The 26,536-nt window shown below is 40.3% G+C and overlaps 1 protein-coding gene and 2 pseudogenes across 2 annotated transcripts; all 3 read right to left on the bottom strand.

Annotated features, from left to right (window-relative positions):
* Positions 1–5,023: 5,023 nt before the first annotated feature.
* On the bottom strand, positions 5,024–5,492 carry LOC128574536 (succinate dehydrogenase [ubiquinone] cytochrome b small subunit, mitochondrial-like; annotated as a pseudogene).
* Positions 5,493–14,000: 8,508 nt separating this feature from the next.
* LOC128574711 (eukaryotic initiation factor 4A-I-like) lies at positions 14,001–15,336 on the bottom strand (annotated as a pseudogene). Its single transcript, XR_008376841.1, has 2 exons — positions 15,211–15,336; positions 14,001–15,109 (listed from the first exon to the last, which is right to left on the bottom strand). The product of XR_008376841.1 is annotated as a eukaryotic initiation factor 4A-I-like (transcript).
* A 2,536-nt stretch (positions 15,337–17,872) lies between these two features.
* On the bottom strand, positions 17,873–19,746 carry LOC128575192 (septin-7-like). The gene is given in 4 exon segments (XM_053576639.1): positions 17,873–19,255; positions 19,320–19,438; positions 19,441–19,626; positions 19,674–19,746. Coding segments are annotated over 4 exon segments (1,317 nt in total). The 3' UTR covers positions 17,873–18,316.
* Positions 19,747–26,536: the final 6,790 nt, after the last annotated feature.

Raw genomic sequence — 26,536 nt, 5'->3', positions numbered from 1 at the left:
AGGCATGAGCCACTGTGCCCAGTCTGTAACTTTCTTAATTTCTTTTTTTTTCTTTCTTTTGAGACAGAGTGTCATTTTGTTGCCCTTGGTAGAGTGCTGTGGTGTCACAGCTCACAGCAACCTCCAATTCTTGTGTTTAAGCGATTCTCTTGCCTCAGCCTCCTGAGTAGCTGGGACTACAGGTGCCCGCCACAACACCCAGCTATTTTTGTTGCAGTTGCCATTGATGTTTCAGCTGGCCAGGGCTGGGTTCGAACCCGCCACCATCAGTATATGGGGCTGGCACCCTACCCATTGAGCCAGGCACCACCCACTTTCTTAATTTCTTTCAGCAGTGTTTTTTAGTTTCATTCTGAAGTCTTTCACCGCTTTGGTTAACTTAGTTCCTAAGTATTGTAAATGGAATTGTTTTCATAAGTTCCTTTTCAGGTTATTCATTGTTAATGTACAGAAATGCCATTTATTTGTGCATGTTGACTTTATATACTGCACTTTGCATTTATTAATTCTAGCTGCTTTAGCGAGTGTATGATGCCCCATGATCATATCAATGTATACAGTTATGATTTAATAAAAAAAATTTTTTTTCTACATATAAAATCACATCATCTGCAAACAGATATAATTTTATTTTTTCTTATCCAATTTGGATGCATTTTATTTCTTTTTCTTGCCTAACTGGTGTGGCGAGAATTGCCAGTACTGTTTTGAATAGAAGTGGTGGAAGCAGGCTTAGCACCCGTAGCAGAGTGGTTACAGCGCCACCCACATACGCTGTGGCTGGTGGGTTTGAATCCAGCCCGGGGCCAGCTAAACAACAATGACAACTGCAACAAAAAAACAGCCAGGCATTGTGGTGGGCGACTGTAGTCCCAGCTACTTGGGAGGCTGAGGCAGGAGACTCGCTTAAGTCCAAGAGTTTGAGGTTGCTGTGAACTGTGACATCACGGCACTCTACCGAGGGCAACATAGTGAGACTCTTGTCTCAAAAAAAAAAAAAAGTGGTGAAAGTGGCAATTATTGCCTTGTTTCCGATCTTGGAGGAAAAGCTTTCCATCTTTTTCCATTAAATGTCTTTTATATATGGTTTTCATTATGTTGAGGTAGTTTCCCTCTATTCTTAGTTTATTAATTGTTTTTATCATGTGGGGTTTTTTATGTATGTTTTTTGTTTTGTTTTGTTTTTTTTTTTTTTGCAGTTTTTGGCCAGGGCTGGGTCTGAACCTGCCACCTCCGGTATTTGGGGCCAGCGCCCCACTCCTTTGAGCCACAGGTGCTGCCCTATATATGGTTTTTATTATGTTGAAGTAGTTTCCTTGTAGGGTTTTTTATATATGGTTTTTATTATGTTGAGGTAGTTTCCCTCTATTCTTAGTTTATTAACTGTTTTTATCATGATAGAGTGTTGAATTTTGTCAAATTGTTTTTCTGCATCAGTGGAGGTGATCCTGTTGTTTACTTTCCTCCCTTCCGTTAATGTGGTATATAATCAATTTTCACATGTTAAATCATCTTGCATTCTAGGAATAAATCCCAGTTGCTCATGTTGTAGAATCCTTCTACTATTGAGCCGAATTTGGTTTACTAGTATTTTGTTGAGGATTTTTTGTATCAATGTTTGTAAAGAATATTGACCTATAGTTTTCTTTTGTGGTGTCTTTGCCTAAATTTGGTATCTGGATAAGGCTAGCCTCATAGAATGAGTTAGAAAGTATTCCACCATGCTAATTTTTTTTTTTTTAATAAATGTTTGGGAAGGTTTGGTATTAGTTATTCTTTAAATATGTGGTAGAATTCACCAGTAAAGCCTTTAGATCCAGGGATTTTTGTTTGTCAGGAGACTTTCTTTTTCTTTTTCTTTTCTATTTGTTTTTCTTTCTTTTCTTTTTTCTTTTTTTTTGAGACAGAGTCTTACTCTGTCACCCTGGGTAGAGTGCGAGGCAACATAGCTCACAGCAACCTCAAACTCCTGAGTTTGAGCAATCTTCTTGCCTCAGCCTCCTGAGTAGCTGGGACTACAGGCACCCACCACAACACCAGGCTAGTTTTTCCATTTTTAGCAGAGACAGGGTCTCACTCTTGCTCTGGCTGGCTGGAACTCCTAAGCTCAGGTAATCCACTGGCCTTGGCCCCTCAGGGTGCTAGGATTATAGGCATGAGCCAACACCTAGCCAGTCAGGAGATTTTTGATTATTGATTCAATCTCCTCACAAATTATAGATTTATTTAAATTTTCTACTTCTTCATTATTTAGTGTTGGTAGGTCTTGTGTTTCTAGAAATTTTTCCATTTCATCTAATTTGTTGGTGCACAATTGTTCATAATACTTTCTTATAGTTTGCTTGCTTTCCATAGAATCACTGTCACTATTCCAGCTTTCATTTCTGATTTTAATAATTGAATTCTTTGCCTTTATTTCATAGACCATCAAATTAAGTGTTTTTCAATTTTGTTTATGTTTTTAAAGAACTACTTTTTGGTTTCATTGATTTTATCTATTTTTTCTATTCTCTATTTCAGTTATCTCTGCTCTAGTCTTTATTGTTTTCCTCCCTCTGGTAGTTTTGTGTTTAGTTTGTCCTCTTTCTAGTTTCTTAAATTTAAACTTAGGTTGTTGATTTGAAATATTTCTTGTTTATTAACGTGTTTGCGTCTCTACTAAAAACAGAAACTAAAAAGTTCTCCTTTGGGCCGGGTGTGGTGGCTCATACCTGTAATCCTAGCACTCTGGGAGGCCGAGTGCTAGGATTACAGGCAGGTGGGTGGATTACCTGAACTCACAGGTTCAAGAGCAGCCTGAGCCAGAGTGCAACTCTGTGTCTAAAAATAGCCAGGCATTGTGGTAGGCACCTTTGTGGAGGTTGCTGTGAGCTGTGATGCCACAGCACTCTATCAAGGGTGACGAAGTGAGATTCTGTTTCTTTCTTTTTTTTTTTTGTGAGATTCTGTTTCAATAAATAAATAAATAGTTCTCCTTTGGTATTGCTTTCTCTGTGTCACATAAGTTTTGATATGTTGTGTTTTTGTTTTCACTCATCTCTCAGTATTTTCTACCTTCCCTTGTGATTTTTCCTTTGATTCATTCGTTAAAAGTGATAATTTCCACAATTTTGTGAAAATTACTATTTTACTTCTGTTTTTGATTTCTTCATCCCATTCTGATCAGAGATGGTACTTTATATGATATTCATCATTTTAAATCTTTTTTTTTTTTTTGTGAGACAGAGTCTCACTCCTTTGCTGTGGGTAGAATGCCATTGCATCATAGATCATAGCAACCTCAAACTCTTTGGGCTTGAGCAATCCTCTTGCTTTGCCTCCCAAGTAGCTGTGACTACAGGCACTCACAACAATACCCAGCTAGTTTTTCTGTTTTTAGTAGAGATAGGGTCTCACTGTTGGTTTCAAACTCCGGAGCTCAAGCAATCCATCTTCCTCAGCCTCCCAGAGTGCTAAGATTATAGGCATGAGCCACCCTACCCAGCCTTCCTCTTGAATGTAGGCAAGATTTAGTGACTCACTTCAATTTTTTTTCTTTTTTCTTTTTTTTTTTTGAGACAGAGTCTCACTCTTTTGCCCTGGGTAGTCTGCCCTGGCTTCATCATAGCTCACAGCAAGCTTCAACTCTTGGGCTTATGTGATCCTCTTGCTTCAGCCTCCTGAGTAGCTCGGACTACAGGTGCCTGCCACAATACCCAGCTAGTTTTTCTATTTTTAAGTAGAGATGAGAATCTCGCTTTTGCTCAGGTTGGTTTCAAACTCCTGAGCTCAAGTAGTGCACTTGCCTTGGCCTCCCAGAGTGTTAGGATTATAGGCACGAGCCACATGCCCAAAGTGACTGAGTGTGACATCTGAGGCTAGATTAAAGAAAGGACACAACTTCCTAGCTCTTGGATTACTCCTTTTGTGGGGAGCCATGCCATGCTGTGAGGTCACTGAAGAAATCCTATGGTAAGACACACCTGAAGGGGAACTGAGGCCTCCTCCATTTGCCAGCCATGGGAGGAAACCACCGTAAAAGTGTATACGCCAGCCCAAGTCAAGCCTTCAGATGGCTGCAGCTCTCAGTGACATATGAACTTAACCTCATGAGAGATTATGAGCCAGAACTACCCCACCAACTTGTATCCTGTCAGAGATAATAAATGATTATTATCTCTTATTGTTCTTTTTTTTTTTTTGCAGTTTTTGGCTGGGGCTGGGTTTGAACCTACCACCTCCAGCATATGGGGCCAGTGTCCTACTCCTTTGAGCCAGAGGCGCCACCGTCTTTTATTTTTTTAAGCCTCTAAGTCACTGGTTCTTAATCTTCTTAATGCCACAGACCCTTTAGTACAGTTCCTATGGGTTGAGAACTGCTGCTCTAAGTTCTGGGATAATTTGTTATGCAGCAATGGAGTTCAGTGAAAATCGGTGTTCAGTGAACACTCAATGAATGAATCAGCACATTGACGAACAATTACTTGTTTCCTTTTGGTTTGGCATTGTCTTAGTCTGTTTTGTGTTGCTATAACAGAATACCACAGGCTGAGGAATTTAAAAAGAACAGAGATTCCCTACCTCCCTCCCTCCCTTCCTTCCTTCCTTCCATTCTTTCTTTTTTGAGACCCAATAGTACCCTGTCACCCTTTGTGGAGTACTCTGGCGTCATAGCTCACAGCAACCTCAAACTCTTGAGCAAGCAATTCTCTTGCCTCAGCATCCTGAGTAGCTGAAACTATAAGCACCTTCCACATGCCTGGCTATTTTTAGAGACAGGGTCTTGCTCAGCCTGGTCTCAAATTTCTGAGCTCAAGCAATCCACCTGCCTTGGCTTCCCAGAGTGAGTTTTACAATTTCTTGGACACGAGACCTCTCAAATCTTTTCCTCAAATATTTAATTTTGAAAATAACCATGTGATTATGACAAGAAGTTGTTCCACCAATGGACTTATCTATTTCTTCCTTATTACAAGTTGAATGGTAAGACAAAGCAGAGGTAAAGAGGCATATAATCAATTCTTAAGGTATTAAGTCAAAAAGGTCAGAGCTTCTACAGCATGGCAACAGCTTTGCAGATGCCCACATCATGATAGTTGAAATAACAAAGCTCAACAAAAGTTAAAGCTGAAAGTACATCATAGAAACCTTGGTAGGTTTCTTGATGTGTCTCCATCAACAATGTAACAACTTGTCCAAGATCCCAGTGACTATGAAGAGTAAGGGCTGCAGCCAGGGATAGTCCATCACAGAAGGATTGAAATAAATAGCTTGAAGCAGACCTAGGAGCAAAACACTGATGACCCTCTCACTAGTCCAATGGAAAAGCGCCGCCTTGGAACCAGAATGGTGGATCAGTGACAAGTGTAAGTCTATGCTCCACAACATCTAGCAGTAGGTTGGTCCTGGAGAAATGCTAACACATGAGCAGGTCTAACCACTGGAGTTTGGAGGACCAGAGCTTGGCCTCCTTGGGCACCGTAGAGGACACTCAGCCTCTAAAGAACCACCATGTTCCTCCAGAGCCTTCTTACCCAGTATTTAAGGCAATAGTTGACTTATATTTCACTATATGCTTTGACCAAAGTTTATACCTTTTGGGTTAAAAAACCCCAAATGTTTAAGGGTCATCAACCACTGCAACTGCTTTGTCTATGCCTTTGTCAACAGATCCCTTGAATTTTTTCAGCCTCACAGAGGACAGAGAGAATTTTCACAGGGAATCTATATATAGTAAGATATAAACATCCATTATTCCCTGTTAGCCCAGCACAGAAGTAATTCCTGGAACAAACACAACAGGCACCCAAAAAAGTATTTGTTGAATAAACGAATGAGTGAATAAATCTCTTTACTCATCATAATCATTCAGATGTTAAATGCTATTCCAGTTGCTTAAGTAAGAATGATTGTATAACTAACACTGTCTGGCAGAAACAGGGAAAGTCTGAATTATGTAGCATCAATCTGACAAATACAGTGAACTACTATTATTGCTTGTTTGCTCACGTTTATCTTCCTGGAATGCAGAGACTCGAAATCTTAAACCACATTTCCCAGACACTTACCCTTTGTGGTGAGGGTTCTGAATGAGACTGTAAGGTTCCTTCAGTCAAATGCATTCACATGGGACCAGAAAAATAAACTGAGTTAAGTGGCATGGGGAGAGAGACCAGTAGAGAGAGAGAATGAGAATGAGAATTTGAAGCATGTAACTTTCTGGTCCCAACGGTCATAGACCTGGAAGTACAAGTGATTGCTCCCTAATTTGGCAGGTAGCTTCTTGAAGTGGAAGAGGTGGCACAATTGCAGAGCTAGTGGCTACTAGTTACTCTCCAATTCAGCAAGTGGTTTCCTGTTCTTGGAGAGAGCAGTAGCTTCCCTTACAGACCACTTTCCTCAGCCCCTCCAACAATATCATAAGTCATTTAATACCTTCTAATAAATCCTTTTTGTGCAAAGCAGTAGGGTTTGGTTTTTTTCCTCTGCCGCTGGACTCTAACCAAAGCAAGGGGCTGGGAGTTATTACACAATTGACAGAATGATTTATTGCTAAATATGTAGATCATTAGAAAATAGATGTAATTTAATATTTATGAAATTTCACGTACTCTCATACTGTATTGCCAGGGAAATCCAGTTTCAAACGAAAATATATACTCCTGCAATGATCTGTAAGTTGATTTTTTTAAAAATCCTACCAAATTTGAATTCTATTGAAGTACTGGTAGTCTTTTATTATTTGCTAATGCTATTATGACCGTGGTTTACATGTAACAGAATTATACTAGATTTAAGCTAAAAGAGAAATATGAATTTATGTAAGGTTACAGGTCATCTCATAAAACCCAGGGCTAGGAAGTTGTTAGACCTCAGGAATGGCCTGGAGCCAAGGACTGTTGTGCTACAGAGAACGTAGGAAGACCTCTTATCAGCTCCACCCTTGTATCTCTCTGTATAGCTCCTTCTTTCTTTCTCATTTCTCTGCATCCTGATCCACTGGGTAACAAAAATAAGACTTCATCTCCACATTAATATATCCTCTGGACTCAATTCCAGAGTCTTGAGGAAAGCCTCTGAGTAGCCCAGCATCAGTCAGGTGCCCACATTGCACAGAGGAGCCATTCACCTTGTTTTCTATGCAAAGAGTGCCTTTGGAGCAGTACATTTTATAGAATAGAATGTAAATGATGTTCCTTGGGAGCCAATCAGCTGGAAGCTGGAGTCTAAGTTCTGTTGCAGTGGGTGCTCTGCTCCTGAGACCATATAGGTTGTGGGCAGGGGAAGGTGGGTCTGCAGGTAGGGAAAACTACCATATACTATCAGAGGGAACTATTGGGAGCTCAGGAGACAAGCTGATGGACGTCCATTACAAGAATGACATGCTGATTTTACATATTATTATACTAGGAGACAACCTACAGCCCACCAGTCACTCTGGTCCCCTGAGTTTGTACATACGGTTTCATTGGAACACAACCATGCCCATTTGGTTTGCATATTGGCTGTGACTGCCTTTGTTCTAGAGTGGCAGCGTTGAAGAATTGCAGCAGAAACTGTATAGTTCTCAAAGCTTACAATATTTACCATCCAGCCCTTTACAGAAAAAGGTTGTTGATCTCTTGCTTAGACCCTTGCTGCTCAAGAAGAAGTCCACAAGCCAAGAGTCTCAGCATCACCTGGGAGCTTGTCAGGCCTCCACCTGGAATCTTGAATCAGAACTTGCTTTTAAATAAAAGCCCCAGCTGATTCGGAGGCACATTAAAGTTTGAGAAGCACTGAATTAGACTTGTCAGTGGAAACAAGCAATACTATTGAAATTTCCATTTCACAAAGTTCCTTTTAGCCCATGGGACATGATGCAATATCCCAAGCAATATGCCTGTGCCACTATCCCTGGATTTGATGCAGTGATTTTTTCTGTGTCAAGCCAAAGCGTCATTACTATCAACCAAAATCCTTGCCGAACATCAACAAGGACAAAGGGATACTTGGCTATAGTTTGTTGGGTGCTTACTCATTCATTCACTTTACAACAAATATTTATTGAAGATGTATTCTGTGCCAGGCATTGGATTATTATGAGGCTGAGGCAAGAGAATCACTTAAGCCCAAGAGTTTGAGGTTGCTGTGAGCTGTGATGCCATTGCACTCTACCCAGGGCAATAGAGTGAGACTCTGTCTCAAAAAAGAAAAATAAAACAAAAACAAAAACACACAATTTTTCTAAACAAAGCACAAAATATACACACACACATATATCCAAATGGCCAACAAACATATAAAAAATGCTCAAATATCACTAATAATCAGAGAAATGAAAATTAAAACCACAGTGCAATAAGTCTTACTCCAATTAGAATGGCCATTATTAAAAAGTCAAAATCAATAGATATTTGGTACAGATGTGGTGTAAAGAGAACACATACACTATTGGTGAGAATGTAAATTAGTATAAGCTCTGTGGAGATCAGTATGAAGATTTCTCAAAGAATTAAAAGTAGATCTTCCCAGGTTGTGCCTGTGGCTCAAAGGAGTAGAGCACTGGCCCCATATGCCAGAGGTGGAGGGTTCAAACCCAGCCCCGGCCAAAAACTGCAAAAAAAAAAGTAGACCTACCCTACCATTTATTCCTGCAATCCCACTACTGGGTATGTAACCCAGAGGAAAAGAAATCATTTTATCAAAAGATATCTGCACTGTGTGTTTATCACAGCACAATTCACAATTGCAAAGATATGGAATCAACCTAAGTATCCTTCAACTGATGAATAGATAAAGAAAATATATATACACACACATACACATACACACCATGGAGTAATGTTCAGCAATAAGAAAGAATGAAATAATGTTTTTTGCAGCAACTTGGTTGGAACTGGAGGTCATTATCCTAAATGAAGCAATGCAGTAACAGAAAAATAAACATATCACATGTTCTCATTTATAAGTGGGACCTAAACTATGGCTTAGCAGCGCACACAAAGTAGTATAATAGAAACTGGAGACTCAAAAGGGGTGAGAGAGGGTAAGGGATGAGAGAAAAATCCATGCTTTTATCTACCAGTCTATGTTCTTACCTACCACTCTGTGCTGTTTCATCAAAGCAACAACAGAACATGTTTCTCTTTAGATAATCTCTAGTCCTGGACTAAACTGTTTATGTTCATCTTAAGCAATGCATTTGTATTTTATTAATAAGCAGAAGTTAATTAATAGTTACCTCAGTTTATCTATATACCCTAAATCAAAGCATCTAATGTAACTAAACAGTATTTTTTGAAAGAAAAACTGTCAGAATTAATATATAAATTTAATAAATTATGGGATTCCCCCCCAACTGATTTCTGGTTTGAATCGGGAAGAATTTGTCTTGACTTTGTCATACCTTTATGTGTCCTGATTTCAGCACCTTCAAATAGTTTTCAATGTAAGGGTACTACAAGGTTTCCTGGGAGGTTGTTAGAATTAATCAGTTAAAATATAAGATGAACTTTCAACAATTTGGCCCATTCAGTAGACAGTCAATGAGCCATTCTGATGTGTTGGGAGTGGGGAGGAAAAAGAAGAACAGGGGCATCAACTGTGAACTGTTCGAAGTGGGCCAGTCAGACCTGCAATTAGAAAAGCTGCAGGATATACTTGAGACTGATTGAAATCCCTGTTCTACAGTTCTGACCTCTCCCCAGATATGCCACACAGTGTATTCAAGCTCCTGCTAAATACTTCCTCTCTGATGTCTCTGAGACAATTCAAATTCTATGTACTCCACGTTGAACTTTTTGTGTCCCTCCCTCACTGCCCACATGACCGAAATCTTCTTTCCCAAAGTTCTCTAGCTAGTAAATGGAACCAAATTTACCCATTTCCACACGCCAAAACCCCCACCCTCCACTTCACATATAATCTGGGTGATCTTTCTAAAACACAAACCTGTTTATATTACCACTGCCATAGCTTGTTCAAGGCTTCTATGTCTCTCTTTGGTCTCATTTTTTTTTTTTTTTTTGAGACAATCTCACTCTGTCACCCTGGGTAGCATGCTGTGGCATCATAGCTCACAGAAACCATAAACTCTTGAGTTCAAGAGATCTTGCCTCAGCCTCCCGAGTAGCTTGGACTATAGGTGCCCACCACAATGCCAGGCTAGTTTTTCTATTTTTAGTAGAGATAGGGTCTCACTCTTGCTCAGGCTGGTCTTGAACTCCTGAGCTCAAGAAACCCACCAGCCTCAGGCTCCCAGAATGCAAGGATTAGAGGCATAAGCCACAACACCTGGTCTGGTTTCATCTTTTACTTCTCCTGGTCTTGTCTTCTATGTTCATGAATACCAAGTAGCTTGTGGTTCTTTGAGCGCACCCCGTGGTTTATGCCTCTATGTCTTTGTTCAGGCTATTCCTCTGCCTGGAAGAGATCCCTCTTGCACCTCTCTGTGCCCACTATCTTCTTACCCTTCAAAAGTCCAGGTATTTTCTCTTTGTAAACTTTAAGGCATCTTGCCACATTTGGTCTTCCCTACTAGTCTGTGAGCTCCTGAGGCAGGAAGCATATGTTCATCTGTGCCACATCCCCTCCATGTTTCCACTCTGCTCAGCACAGCACCCGCCAGTCATACCGAAGTCACTCAGAAAATGTCTGGACCAAACTGATGTCCACTGTGCTCCTATGACACTTAGAGCAGTTATTATATTTTATTAGAATTAGTGAGGCTGAGGTGGGTAGATTGCTTGAGCTCAGGAGTTCAAGACCAGCCTGAGCAAGAGCGAGACCCCATTTCTACTAAAAATAGAAAAATTAGCTAGGCTTTGTGGCAGGTGCCTTTAGTCCCAGCTACTTGGTAGGCTGAGGCGAGAGGATTGATTGAGCCCAAGAGTTTTTGAGGTTGCTGTCTGTGAGCTGTGATGCCACAGCACTCTACCCAGGGCAACAGAGTGAGATGCTGTCTTAAAAAAAAAAAATTATTAGTCAAAATGCCTGGTACTCTTCCAAGGAGGTGAGCACCAGAAAGAAAGTCTGAGTCCTATTCACGCTAAAATCCCCATGTTTGGAACCCCCATGTTTGGGTGCTTAACAAGTAATGAGTATTTGTTGGATGAATGATCAGAGTAGGAGCAGTTAAAATCAAATTACTCTTTTCATGACTCTCCAGCCATTGGCTATACCATCCTAAGGGCAGTTTGGTCTTTGTTGATCTACTTAAGTAAAAAAATACATAACTGAAAATGGTTAAATATGGCTAAATAGGTAATTCAGCATCACTAAATGAAAAGTTTCAAAGCTATATTATTTCTCATAAATGTAACATTACAAAACATGCATCAATTTACCTTCACTGGGGATACCAACACACAGTTAGACAGTATTAATCTCATGCCTAAAGCAGTACTGTTTAGGAAAAGTAAAATAGGCAACAAAAATATTTCGAATTCCAGCAACTGGAATCAGAGCACCACCATAACTAAGTCTAGAGGAGTCCGAGAGAAAAGGAGAAAAGGAGAGACGGCGTGTGTGTGAAACAGAGGTGGACAGAGGTGATGTAAGTAAATCTATGTAGAAGGAAGTCTGGCAACTGGGAGAGAAAGGAAGAAGTAGTTTGATGTTGGAAAGTGCCTGGCATATAAAATGAGAATCTGGCAAGGGAGAAACAGTTGATTAATCATTACAACAGATTCTGCCTGCCATTGTCTGGGCTTTGGAAGTAAATTGATGGGGCTTGAATTTAATAAACATTAAAATTCTAAGAACACTTAAGAACTGCCAAGGGAGGCTGTGGAGCAATCTTCATAAGAGTAGATTTCTAAAGCTAGACTAGACATCCATCTATTATAGATGGTTTGAGACTACCGCAACCATCCGACTATCACAGAGAAAACTTAATGACCCTGCAGGTCTTTATTCCAAACTTCCGAAAGGCAGAGAGAGGTTAAATAGTGCTAACGTTCATTCTGCTATCTCATCAGATTCCCTGTTGTTAATCCAGGTACAACTGATAAGCATTTTCTCTAAACAAAAGAAGAAATTAAATTGTTTGCCTTTTCATTAACAAATTGCTGTCCAATTTTTTAAATTTATTTTTCATATCAGATGGGTAATGAATTTCAGTTTTTGTGCAGTTATCATCCAACATTTACATACCTCCTATACACATTGACAGTAAATTTCCACATGGTAAGTTTTTGGAATTTGCAATAATTTGAATGGAGTTAAGTTAAATTTTGCTTGGCAAACTCCTCCTATCAGATTCAAATTCATGTTTTAAACAAAAATTGGGAGTATATTGGATGGCAAGCTTCTTTGAAGACTTTGAAAATTTTCTTGTGGTAGGAAACTACTTATTTTTATTTTTTGTCTCACTCTATTGCTTTGGTTAGTACTATGGTGTCACAACTCACAGCAATCTCAAACTGTTGGGCTCAAGAGATCTTTCTGCCTCAACCTCCTGAGGATCTGGGACTACAGGCACCTGCCACAACACTTGGCTAGGGTTTTTTTTTTCTTTTTTTAGTACAGACTAGTTCTCACTCTTGCTCAGGCTGAACTTGAACTCATGAGTTCAAGCAATCCACCTGCCTCAGCCTCACAGAGTGCTAGGATTATAGGAGTGAGCCACCAAGCCTGGTCTGTGGTAGAAAACTAAAGTGATGGCTACCTTCTGCAAGGTATGTTTATCTCCCCACTAGACTGTAAACTGCAGAGTTTTGGATTATTTCAGCCAGGACGTGGCACATAAAAGGTACCCAGTGAGTTTACTGATAAAATTAATCAATCAGTGGAAACTTGCTGAGATTTGGGAACCTTGTCTTAGGACATAATGAGAACTACCTTATTTTAGGGGGAGTTTTACTTAGGTTTGTACCCAGGTATGCAAATTTTTGAGAAATGTATTGTCTACGACAAGTCACTCAACCTCTTAAAAGCAGTGCTTTTTAACCTTTTTTTAAATCACATGGCACACTTGAATCTATAGTTAAACTTTTACAGCACACTTAAATTATGTTAAAAAAAAGAGTAAAAAAAAAAAAAAAAGGAATACCCTTATTGTGCTTTGTACTTCTTTCAGAAGTAATGTAATTTCCTCTTGGGGGTAGGACACAATTACAATTATAAGAGGAACTTTACCTAACAAATGCAATCAGTGTAACCTAATTCTTTGTACCCTCAATGAATCACAAACAATAAAATAAAATCAATAGTTTATAAAAAAACTTAATGATCTTTAAAATTTTTCACAGCACATCTAGGATCCACTCATCAGGGTGCTGCAGCACACAGGTTGAAAAATCACTGCCTTAGGGGCTCAGTTTTCTCATTTGTAAAGTGAAGTTAGCAATTATGTACTGTATAGAGTTATTGTGAGGATTCAGTGAGATAATGTACTTTCCAACCAGATACCAAGTTTTACTATGAGACGGAATTCTCAACCTCAACATCACTGACATTTTTAGCTGGGTAATCTTTTGTTGTTGGAACTGTCCTGTGCATTGTTTTTGTTGAACAGCATCTCTGGCCTCTACTCACTAAATGCCAGTAGCTACTTCTAATTCAGGACAACAAAAAATGTCACCAGATATTGCCAAATGTCCCCAGAGTGGTGAAATTGACCCTAGTTGAGAACCACAGCCATAAAGTTATGATAATTAATGTGTTATTTGTGCAAGGAATAACAGAGGAGAGAGTAAAAACAGACCCTGCATACACATAGGTATGTGATATATGATAGATGTGTAATTACTAATTAGTGAAGAAGTGATAGGCTCTTTACTAAATGATGCTGGAGCAATTGATTGAAAAAAATACAATCCTATCTCACATCATTCACAAAAGCATTTAGAAGGCAATATAGGAGAATATCTTCATTGTTTAAGAAGGATTTCTTTTTTTTTTTGCCTCAAAAGTGACATTTATTCAAAGAAAAAAATGACAAGATGTCCATCCCTTGGCTCCCTTCCCTCCCCCCTCCTGCTGCTCCTCAGCTCCCCAAGATTGAACCCTGGCTGGACAGGGTAGCAGGACAGCCCCTCTCAGATGAGGTCTGCAACGTTACGGGGCATCTCCTCGATGGAGGTGTTGTAGAAGGTCTCGATGTCTCTAAGAGTCCTCTTGTCTTCTTCTGTCACCATGTTGATAGCCACACACTTATTGCCAAACCGTCCACCACAACCGATTCTGTGGATATAGTTTTCTCTGTTGGTAAGAAGATCATAGTTGATGACTAAGGAAACCTGCTGCACATCTATGCCTCTGGCCAGCAGGTCAGTCGTAATCAATACTCGGCTAGAGCTAGAACGGAACTCTCTCATGATCACATCTCGTTCCTTTTAGTCCAAATCACCATGCATGGCAGACACAGTAAAATCTCGGGCATGCATCTTCTCAGTGAGCCAATCAACCTTCCTCCCGGTGTTGATGAAGATGACTACCTGGGTGATGGTCAGGGTTTCATACAAGTCACACAGTGTGTCCGGCTTCCACTCCTCTCATTCCACATTGATGTAAAGTTGGCGAATACCCTCCAGGGTCAACTATTCCTTCTTGACAAGAATCCGAATAGGGTCCCTCGTGAACTTTGTCACCTCAAGCACATCAGAAGGCATTGTAGCTGACAGCAAAACCACCTGGGTGTTGCTGTTGAGCTTTTGGAATATGTCATAGATCTGATCGTTAAATCCACAGCTTAACATTTCATCAGCTTCATCCAGTACAAACATCTTGATGTATTTGGGAGACAGGTATCTCCGTTAAGCATATCAAACACTCGGCCAGGGGTACCCACGATGATATGGGGAGCTTCCATTTGCAGTTTTTGCACTTCAGCACTAACATTGTTGCCCCCAATGCAGGCACGACGGGAGGCACCCATGTAGTGTCCTCATGCCATGACCACCTTCTGTATCTGCTGAGCCAATTCTTGAGTGGGTGCTAAGACCAAGGCCTGAGTGGCCTTTAGATCCAATTCAATCTGCTGCAAAATCGAGATAGCAAATGTGGCTGTTTTCCCAGTCCCAGATTGGGCTTGAGCGATCACATCATAACCCTTGATACAAGGAAGAATGGCTCGCTGCTGGATGGCAGTGGGCTTCTCAAAATCATAGGCGTAGATTCTACGGAGGAGGGAGCCCGAGAGGTTCATGTTTTTTCATCAGTATTCCTTTTATTTATTTTTTATTTTTTTATTTTTATTAAACCATAGCTGTGTACATTAGTATGATCGTGGGGCACCATACTCTTCATGTTATCAAAGCTGTCAACAATCTCATTCCAGTTACTCTCGATGACGCCTTCGGGCTCCATCCCATCAGGTCCATTGTCTTCAGATCTCAGGCCGCTCACCCCGCGAAGCAAAGTGGACCTGCCCATCCGCAGTTCGCCAATTGCCCAGCTTGTGCGGCAAAATGGACCCGCCCACCCGACGTCGGGTGGGCTCCTGGTGCCTCCCTCGGCTGCTCCTCGGGGTTAGGCTCAGTCCGGGGATTCTGGCTCGCAGACAGGAGCCTTAGAAACTAGGGCGGACGTTGTGGCGGGCGCCTGTAGTCCCAGCTACTCGGGAGGCTGAGGCAAAGAGAATCGCTTAAGCCCAGGAGTTGGAGGTTGCTGTGAGCTGTGTGAGGCCACGGCACTCTACCGAGGGCCATAAAGTGAGACTCTGTCTCTACAAAAAAAAAAAAAAAGAAACTAGGGCGGAGTGCCGGCCTATCGACAACTTGGAGTGCCCGCCCCCGCCCCGGCCACTGCATTGGCTTGTGCGCCTCGGCCCGGCTCGCCGGCGCTCAGCAACTCCGCGGGATGTTAGTTCGGAGGCACTTAGGCACTAGGCCTGAGAAGGGTTTCGTAAACAGGACATAAGAAGCACAAAATGTGAAGGAAAGGTTTATACATTTAGATTAAAAATTACACAAATCAATGGAATCAAATAAAAAGTGAAAAGCTAAATGGCAAATTAGAAGAAGTGATTTGTGACCAAAATATTCGACAAAAAAAGTATTAAGAATATAATGAAGTACCAATTAACACCTAAATATCAACTTCATTGGTTTCCTAGACCTGTTGTAACAAATTACCCCAAATTGGGTGGCTTAAAACAACAGAAATTTATTCTGCCATAGTTCGGGAAGCCAGAGGTCCAAAATCAAGATGTCAGCAAAGCTAGCGTCTTCTGGAAGCTCCACAGGAGACTTGTTCTGTGCTTTTCTTTCAGCTTCTGGTGGTTGCCACCAATCTTTGGTGTTGGTTGGCTTGTAGCTCCATCTCTCCAGTCTCTGCCTCTGTCTTCGCATGGCCTTCTTCCTTAAGTTTCTGTGTCTTCAGATTGGCTTCTTAGAAGGACACTGTCATGTCCTGATCTCATATAACCCCATCTTAACTTGATTCCATCTACAAAGACCCTATTTCCAAATAAGGTCACATTCTGAGGTCCCTGTGGACATAGATTTTTGAGAGACACTATTCAACCCTGTAGAATTTGCCTTCGGCCCCCCAAATTCACATTTGTCTCATGTGAAAAATACATTTGTTCCATCCCAACATCTCCCCAAATCTTAATTCATTCCAGTGTCAACTCTAAATCCTGAATCTCATTAAATATCAACTCAGAGCAAGGCATGGTGGTTCACTCCTGTAATCCCAGCACTTTGGGAAGCGAAGTGCGATCACTTGAAGTCGAAAGTTTGAGACCAGCCTGGGCAACATAAGGAGACCCTGTCTCTCAAAAAAATTGAGAAATTAGCTAGACATGGTGCTATGTGCCTGTCGTTCCAGCTACTAGGGAGACTTAGGAGACTCAGGTAGGAGGATCTCTTTTTTTTTTTTTTGGAGACAGAGTCTCAAGCTATCACCCTGGGTACAGTGCTGTGGCCTCACAGCTCACAGCAACTTCAGACTCTTGGGCTTAAGAGATTCTCTTGCCTCAGCCTCCCAAGTAGCTGAAACTACAGGCACCCACAACAACCCAGCTATTTTGTTGTTGTTGTTGTACTTGTCATTGTTGTTTAGCTGGCCCATGCTGGATTTGAATCCACCAACTCGGGTGTATGTGGCTGGTGCCCTCGCCGCTGAGCTACAGGCGCTGAGCCAGGAGGATCTCTTGATTCCAAGGTTACAGTGAGTTATGATTATACCACTGTACTTCAACCTAGATAACAGAATGAGACCTTGTCTCTAAATATACATTTCTAAATATAAATTTTTAAAGTCTTAGATCTCATAATCAAAATAATCTAAATCAGATATAGATGAAACTGTGTGTATGTTGTGTTTCATCCTGGAGCAAAATTCATCTCTATTTATGGATCTGTGAAATTAGAAAACAAGTTGCCTGTTTCTTTTCTTTTCTTTTTTCTTTTTTACATCACAACATTGTTTATTATGTGAATTTTTTACAATACAAACAAAAAATACAAAAATGCAGTATATGAATACAGCTAAATGCAGAATGGTGACTTTTTTTCTCTTCAAGAGGCCATGATTCCCATTTCTAGTAAAATAGATGGCATATAGGTAGAAACAGGTTGGTTGTTAGCTTCTCAATTTTGCCTAGAAATGATCTATAAATCCATTTTTCCCCCTGCTACTTACCATAAAGTGTAAAAAGGGAGTTAAAGGAAAGTTTCCTTGTTGGTTCCTACCATATGAAAGATGCTATATTCTATTTTAGCAGGGCCAATATATGGAAAATATCTAAATTAAATGTTATTAAAAAAAATGAAGCAGTAATGAGAGTCTGGCTAAAGAGAGAATAATATAAAGTATCCAAAAACAAACAAACAAAAAATGGTTGTTATAAAAAGCTCTAGGTGCACTGTAAGCATATAGGGTTTTTTCCCCATGTGTATTTTTAAACAATGGAAGTGTCAAAAATAGGGTCAACAGTGTTAGACTAAATTACATTATTGTATATGCTGCACTGAATGGAACCTTTGTATTATAATTATCATAGAGAAGCATAGTTTGCATCATATTATGGCAATTTATCCTCAATGAAAACCTTCCAGAGTTCTTTTATTTTGGAATATCCTGTAAACAATCAAACCACCAGAACATGATTGTACAACAGTAAAATGTTCTCTTGCATAAGATTGAAGGTATCTGTTGAATAAAAAAAGGAAAAGAAAATGTAGGGAAGGTACTTAGAGCTGTTACTTTCTAAGTACACAACACCCTAGACAATTCAAGGCATCTTAATCTCCATCAAGAACAACAACAAAAAAATAATTTTTGTCATGCTGTTAAATCCATCATTATGGATAAAACTGGTGCAAATTGGTCAAACGGATCCAACAAACACTGATGTCCAAGCTGGCATATTGGCAACTAATACAGTAACTGCTGGTCAATAGAGAGTTTAAAAGATCTTCCCTTTCTTCTTGTTCTTTTCCAAGGTTCTTGAAGAGTTCTGTTGTTCTAAAATACGTTGCTGAGCTTCCCAGTTTGCTTTCTCATTCTCAAACTGATGACATTTTCCCTCTAATTCTTTGTGCTGTGCTTCCAAATTCTTTTTCATTTGCTCATGGCGCCACTGGAGCTTAGCTTCAGAGTCCTTCGGTTTCTGAACTTTTTCTTTGACCTTCATCTCAAACACCTGCTCCATCTCCATTTCCATTTTTTTCATCTTAGCTACATGTTCCCTTCTTTCTTCTTCCATTTGTGCCAGAGGGCTCTTGGTAAGCTGCCCTTTATTCTTGTTGTTATCAACTCCATTATAAGTCACAGCTGCCAGTTTTCTGCTTTTGTAGTTCTCATAGTGTACATTATTAGTCACATCTTTCAAATCCTGCATATGTGTTCTTATCAACATATTTCTTAGACTTGTGAAATCACAATGTTCACCATTTTCAACTTCAGCAACACCCCAAGGATACTGCCATCCTCTGACCCTTTTGCCGTTAACTTCAATGATAGTATTACTACCTACCACTGCAAGAGGTAAACGGTCCTTTATCTTTTTAACAAGCTTATTTTCTTCTTCATCATCTGTTTCTGGAAATGCATATATTTTAATTTTATGTTCCTGGATTTCTTTCATTATCTGTTTTTTAAACTGTTGGCATTCCTCTGGTGTGAGAGTGTCTGCTTTGGCAATAAGTGGAATGATATTCACTTTTTCATGCAAACGCTTCATAAACTCAATATCCAATGGTTTAAGTCCATGTCCAGAAGGAGCTATGAAGTATAAACAACACTGCACCCTGCTATCAGGCATCTGACGTCTGTTTACTCGAGATTCTGCATTTAGGTAGTCCTCAAATTTACTATCAATGTAGTCGATAACAGGCTGCCAGCATAATCTGTGGAAAAAATTTCTTCTGTGAAACTGGTCTCTGGTGGCAAAAAGGCTTGCGACTGCAATTACTATTATCCACGGCATCTCCAAATCCTGGGGTATCAACTATTGTGAGCAGCAACTGAACACCACCTTCTTTAATTAAAACTTTGGACTGTTCCACCTGTACAGTCTTTTTAATTTATGGGAAGGACCAGGATACTCTGGAGGATACAAATCTATGAGGAATAATGAGTTGATTAACGTCAACTTTCCCAATCCAGATTCACCTACTACCATAAGTGTGAATTCAAACCCCCTCTTCACTGATTTTCTGTATATTTGATTTGGGAGATTGGCAAATAACACATAGCCTTCAAGGTTCTTAGCTACTTTGTAAAGAACACATTTCCATCATTACAGTGTTCCAGATTCCAACAGAACAAATCCACCATGGTGCTGCTGTTCATGCTCCTCTCCTCAGCAGCAGCGGATCTCGCACTGACTGACATCCTCCTCCCCCCCGCGACCAGAGCTGCACCAATTCTCCAAAACCGCTACACCGTGTAGCCGCCCAGGATCACTGCCTTGCTTACGCACGTGACGGCAGGCGAACTCCCAAGTTGCCTGTTTCTAATACAATAGTTGGTGAGACAGCCATAAGATACTTAGAGTCTATGAGATTCCTCTACTAGGTATATATCCAGAAGACCAAAAATCACATTATAACAAAGAATGTTTATTGCAGCCCAATTCATAATTACTAAGTCATGGAAGAAGCCTAAGTGCCCATTGACCCATGAATGGATTAACAAATTGTGGTATATGTATACCATGGAATATTATGCAGCCTTAAAGAAAGATGGAGACTTTACCTCTTTCATGTTTACATGGATGGAGCTGGAACATATTCTTCTTGGTAAAGTATCTCAAGAATGGAAGAAAAAGATGATATCCTGAAAGATGGCGGCTGAGTAACAGCTTCCCTACAACTGGGCACTGTGAGTCTGGGGAGATAAGACTCCAGACATCTCTGGCTGGTGGGATCTGCCTATAATCACCCCTTTGAGGATACAGGGAGTCAGCAAGGGACTTCTGGACCCCAAGAGGAGGGCAAAAACAGTGGGAAACTGGCAAGTGGTTGCGTGTGTTTGATCGACCTAATCATGCTGGCAACTGTAAGTACAAGCAGCAGTGAGACTGCAAACCAGAAAGGCCTTGCCTGTGAACTGTTTCGGTGTTTTTGGACTTGGCACTCAGTTGAACTGCCTTGGGGAGAGCTTGAGCAAGAGTGCGGAGAACTTTGGGCATTGTCTGGGGCCCCAGACACAGCCACTGAGCTGGACTGCAGGGAATCATTGTGTGAGAGAACTGCCCCGGCAAGCTCCGCCCTCAGGGTCCCAGAGCAAGGATCACGTGGGACCTAGTAACCTATCAACTGAGCAGCCTAAAGGCGGGGACTGAGCTGCCTTACAGCCTTAACCCTTAGGAACAGAGTAAGATGGTTTTGGCACACTAGAGGCTCAGGCTGTTGCCCTGGGTAGAGTGCTGTGGTGTCACAGCTCATAGCAACCTCAAATTCCTGGGCTTGGCACTGCCTGGACCTCCATAAGATCTGTGCTGTGACCCCACACTAACCGGGCCTCTGCATGCCCTGACCAGGAACTGCAGGAGCCGTGCAACCCTGCATCCTCCCTCCTGTGTCCTCCCAGCCTCCATACTGGTCCACTCGTCTGGTCAGGGATACTGGTAGCTGCGGGCCCTCTGGATCCCTCCCTGCCTCAGTGCAGAGCCCTTCTCTTGGCCAGAGTCTGCTGGAGTGTTGGGCTCTCTGTGCCAAAGTCACTGGGTGCCAGGCACTCCCAGAACCGTGCGCACCACCTCCCACCCTGTTGCTGGATCCGGGTGTGTCACACGCCGGAGCTGCTTCCACAACCAGAACTCCCTAGCTGGAGCAGCCCCAGAGGAACTACACAGGGTCACTCTCTACAAAGATTAAGCAACAATAGAGTGATCTGGCTGGGATCTAATCTTGTAGAGACACCTCCCCAACTCTGAGGACGGCCAGAGGCAACGGTGAAAAACAATCATGAGGCAAAATCAACAGAAAAACTCTGGCAATTTGAATAATCAGAGTAGATCAACTCCCCCAAGGATCAATGGGTCAGACACAGCACAAGACCCCATGCACAAACAAATAGCTGAGATGTCAGAAATCGCATTCAGAATCTCGATAGCAAATAAGATTGAATTAGAACTCTTAAGCAGTAACCCAAACGATATCTCAAGAATTCAACAAATTCAAAGACCAAATGACCAAAGATTTTGACACATTGAGACAAGAAGTTGCAGCCCTCAAAGATCTGAGAAACACAGTAGAATCCCTCAGTAACAGAATGGAGCAAGCAGAAGACAGGATTTCTGACATTGAAGACAAAGTTTTCGAACGCTCCCAAACTCTCAAAGAGGAAGAGAAATGGAGGGCAAAAACAGATCACTCTCTCAGAGAGCTCTGGCATAATTCAAAGAAAACCAATATTCGTCTTATACGGATCCCCGAAAGCGACAAAGTGGCTTCACAAGGCACAGAGTCTCTTCTCCATGAGATTATGAAAGAGAACTTTCCAGACATGCCAAGAGATTCTGAAATTCAGATAGCAGACAGTTTCTGAACTCCAGCACGACTCAACCCAAATAAGACATCCCCCAGACACATCATAATCAATTTCATTAAAGTTAATATGAAGGAGAAAATTCTGAAAGCTGCCAGACGAAAGAAAACCATTACCTACAAGGGGAAGAATATTAGAATAACTGCAGATCTCTCTGCTGAAAACTTTCAAACCAGAAGAGGATGGTCGACTTTTAATCTCCTAAAACAAAATAACTTTCAACCCAGGATCCTGTACCCTGCTAAACTGAGTTTCATCTATGATGGAGAAATTAAATACTTCAATGACATTCACATGTTGAAGAAATTTGCCATAACCAAACCAGCTCTCCAGGATATTCTCAGACCTATCCTCCATAAATACCAGCGTAATCCTCCACAACAAAAGTAAACTCACCCAGAAAATTTTGATCAAATTCCAACTTCCACAGTCACACAATGATTAAAAATGTCCACTGGACTCTCAAAAGGCTTATCAATATTCTCAATTAATGTGAATGGTTTAAACTGTCCTCTAAAGAGGCACAGGTTGGCTGACTAGATACAGAAACTCAAGCCAGATATCTGCTGCATACAAGAATCGCATCTTACATTAAAAGACAAAATTAGACTCAAGGTGAAGGGATGGTCATCTATATTCCAGGCAAATGGAAAGCAGAAAAAAGCAGGCGTTGCAATCCTGTTCGCAGACACAATAGGCTTTAAACCAACCAAAATAATTAAGGATAAGGATGGACACTTCATATTTGTTAAAGGTAATACTCAATATGATGAGAGCTCTATTATTAATATTTATGCACCCAACCACAATGCACCTCAATTCATAAGAGAAACTCTAACAGACATGAGCAACTTGATTTCCTCCACTTCCATAGTAGTTGGAGATTTTAACACCCGTTAAGCAGTGCTGGATAGATCCTCCAAAAAGAAGCTAAGCAAAGAAATCTTAGATTTACACTCAACCATTCAACATCTGGACTTAACAGACATCTACAGAACATTTCATCCCAACAAAACTGAATACACATTCTTCTCATCAGCCCATGGAACATACTCCAATATCAACCACATCCTAGGCCACAAATCTAACCTCAGCAAATTTTTAAAAAATAGAAATTATTCCTTGCATCTTCTCAGACCATCATGAAATAAAAGTTGAACTCAATAACAACAGAAACCTGCACACCCATACAAAAACATGGAAGCTAAACAACCTTATGTTGAAGGATAGATGGGTTATAGATGAGATTAAGAAGGAAATCACCAAATTTTTGGAACAAAACAACAATCAAGACACGAATTACCAGAACCTCTGGTAAGGTACTGCAAGGGCAGTCCTAAAAGGGAAATTTATACCACTGCAAGCCTTCCTCAAGAAAACTGAAAGAGATGAAGTTAATAACTTAATAGGACATCTCAAGCAACTGGAGAAGGAAGAACACTCCAACCAAAAACCCAGCAGAAGAAAAGAAACAACTAAAATCAGAGCACAACTAAATGAAATTGAAAACAAAAGAATTATACAACAGATCAATAAATCCAAAAGTTGGTTTTTTGAAAAGATCAATAAAATAGATAAACCTTTAGCCAACCTAACCAGGAAAAAAAGAATAAAGTCTCTAATTTCATCAATCAGAAATGGTAAAGATGAAATAAAAACAGACCCCAAAGAAATTCAAAAAATCCTTACTGAATACTACAAGAAACTCTACTCTCAGAAATATGAAAATCTGAAAGAAATCAACCAGTACCTGGAAGTATGCCACCTACCAAGACTTAGCCAGAATGAAGTGGAAATGTTGAACAGGCCTATATCAAGTTCTGAAATAGCATCAACTATACAAAATCTCCCTAAAAAGAAAAGCCCAGGACCAGATGGCTTTACGTCAGAATTCTACCAAACTTTTAAAGAAGAACTAGTACCTATACTACTAAACCTCTTCCAAAATATAGAAAAAGAAGGAATATTACCCAGCACATTCTACAAAGCAAACATCACCTTGATCCCCGAACCAGGGAAAGACCCAACAAGAAAAGAAAATTATAGTCCAATATCACTAATGAATATTGATGCTAAAATACTCAATAAGATCCTAACAAACAGAATCCAACAACACATGAAAAAACTTACACACCACGACCAAGTGGGATTTATCCCAGGGTCTCAAGACTGGTTCAATATATGTAAATCTATAAATGTAATTCAGCACATAAACAAACTAAAAAATAAGTACTATATGATTCTTTCAATTGATGCAGAAAAAGCTTTTGATAATAGCCAGCATCCTTTCATGATCAGAACACTTAAGAAAATTGGTATAGAAGGGACATTTCTTAAACTAATAGAGGCCATCTAGAGCAAACCCACAGCCAATATCATATTGAATGGAGTTAAAGTGAAATCATTTCCACTTAGATCAGGAACAAGGCAAGGGTGCCCATTGTCTCCATTGCTCTTTAACATTGTAATGGAAGTTTTAGCCATTGCAATTAGGGAAGAAAAGGTGATCAAGGGTATCCACATAGGGTCAGAAGAGATCAAACTTTCACTCTTTGCAGATGATATGATCGTATATCTGGAAAACACTAGAGATTCTACTACAAAACTTTTAAAAGTGATCAAGGAATACAGCAATGTCTCAGGCTACAAAATCAACATCCATGAATCTGTAGCCTTTATATATACCAACAATAACCAAGCTGAAAAAACAGTCAAGGACTCTATTCCTTTCATAGTAGTGCCAAAGAAGATGAAATATTTGGGAGTATACCTAACAAAGGATGCAAAAGATCTATACAAAGAGAACTATGAAACTTTAAGAAAAGAAATAGCTGAAGATGTTAACAGATGGAAAAACATACCATCCTCATGGCTGGGAAGAATCAACATTGTTAAAATGTCCATACTACCCAAGCAATATATAATTTTAATGCAATTCCTATTAAAGCTCCACTGTCATATTTTAAAGATCTTGAAAAAATAATACTTCGTTTTATATGAAATCAGTAAAAACCTTGAATAGCTAAAACATTACTCAGAAATAAAAACAAAGCAGGAGGAATCACGTTACCAGACCTGAGACTGTACGATAAATCCATAGTGATCAAAACACCATGGTACTGGCACAAAAGCAGAGAAGTAGATGTCTGGAACAGAATAGAGAACCAAGAGATGAATCCAGCTACTTACCATTATTTGATCTTTGACAAGCCAATTAAAAACATTCAGTGGGGAAAAGATCCCCTATTTAACAAATGGTGCTGGGTAAACTGGCTGACAACCTGTAGAAGATTGAAACTGGACCCACACCTTTCACCATTAACTAAGATAGACTCTCACTGGATAAAAGATCTAAACTTAAGACATGAAACTATAAAAATACTTGAAGAAAGTGCAGGGAAAACTCTTAAAGGAATCGGCCTTGGTGAATATTTTATGAGGAGGACTCCCCAGGCAATTGAAGCAGTGTCAAAAATACACTACTTGGACCTGATCAAACTAAAAAGTTTCTGCACAGCCAAGAACATAGTAAGTAAAGCAAGCAGACAGCCCTCAGAATGGGAGAAAATATTTGCAGGTTATACCTCCGATGAAGGTCTAATAACCAGAATTCACAGAGAACTCAAACATATTAGCAAGAAAAGAACACGTGATCCCATCTCAGGGTGGGAAAGGGACTTTAAGAGAAACTTCTCTAAAGAAGACAGATGCACAATCTACAAACACATGAAAAAAAGCTCATCATCCTTAATCATCAGAGAAATGCAAATCAAAACTACTTTGAGATATCACCTAACCCCAGTAAGAGTAGCCCACATAACAAAATCCCAAAACCAGAGATGTTGGCGTGGATGTGGAGAAAAGGGCACACTTCTACACTGCTGGTGGGAATGCACACTAATACGTTCCTTCTGGAAGGATGTTTGGAGAATACTTAGAGACCTAAAAATAGACCTGCCATTCGATCCTATAATTCCTTTACTAGGTTTATGCCCAGAAGACCAAAAGTCACAATATAACAAAGACATCTGTACCAGAATGTTTATTGCAGCCCAATTCATAATTGCTAAGTCATGGAAGAAGCCCAAGTGTCCATCGACCCACGAATAGACTAGCAAATTGTGGTACATGTATACCATTGAATATTATGCAGCCTTAAAGAAAGATGGAGACTTTACCTCTTTCGTGTTTACATGGATGGAGCTGGAACACATTCTTCTTAGCAAAGTATCTCAGGAGTGGAAGAAAAAGTATCCAATGTACTCAGCTCTACTATGAAGCTAAACTATAGCTTTCACACGAAGGCTATAACCCAACTATAGCACAAGACTATGGGGAAAGGGCCAAGGAAGGGGAAGGGAGGGGGGCGGTTTTGGTGGAGGGAGGGTAATGGGTGGGGCCATGTCTACGGTGTATCTTAGAATGGGTACAGGCGAAACTTACTAAAGGCAGAATACAAATGCCTACATACAGTAACTAAGAAAATGCCATGATGCTACGTTGAACAGTTTGATGAGAATATTTCAGATTGTATATGAAACCCGCACATTGTACCCCTTGATTGCACTAATGTACACAGCTATGATTTAAAAATAAAAATAAATAAATTAAAAAAAATAGAATGGGCTGA

This window comes from Nycticebus coucang, chromosome 22 (genome assembly GCF_027406575.1).
Source record: "Nycticebus coucang isolate mNycCou1 chromosome 22, mNycCou1.pri, whole genome shotgun sequence".
NCBI lineage: Eukaryota > Metazoa > Chordata > Mammalia > Primates > Lorisidae > Nycticebus > Nycticebus coucang.
This window is presented reverse-complemented; position numbering and strand designations above follow the sequence as displayed.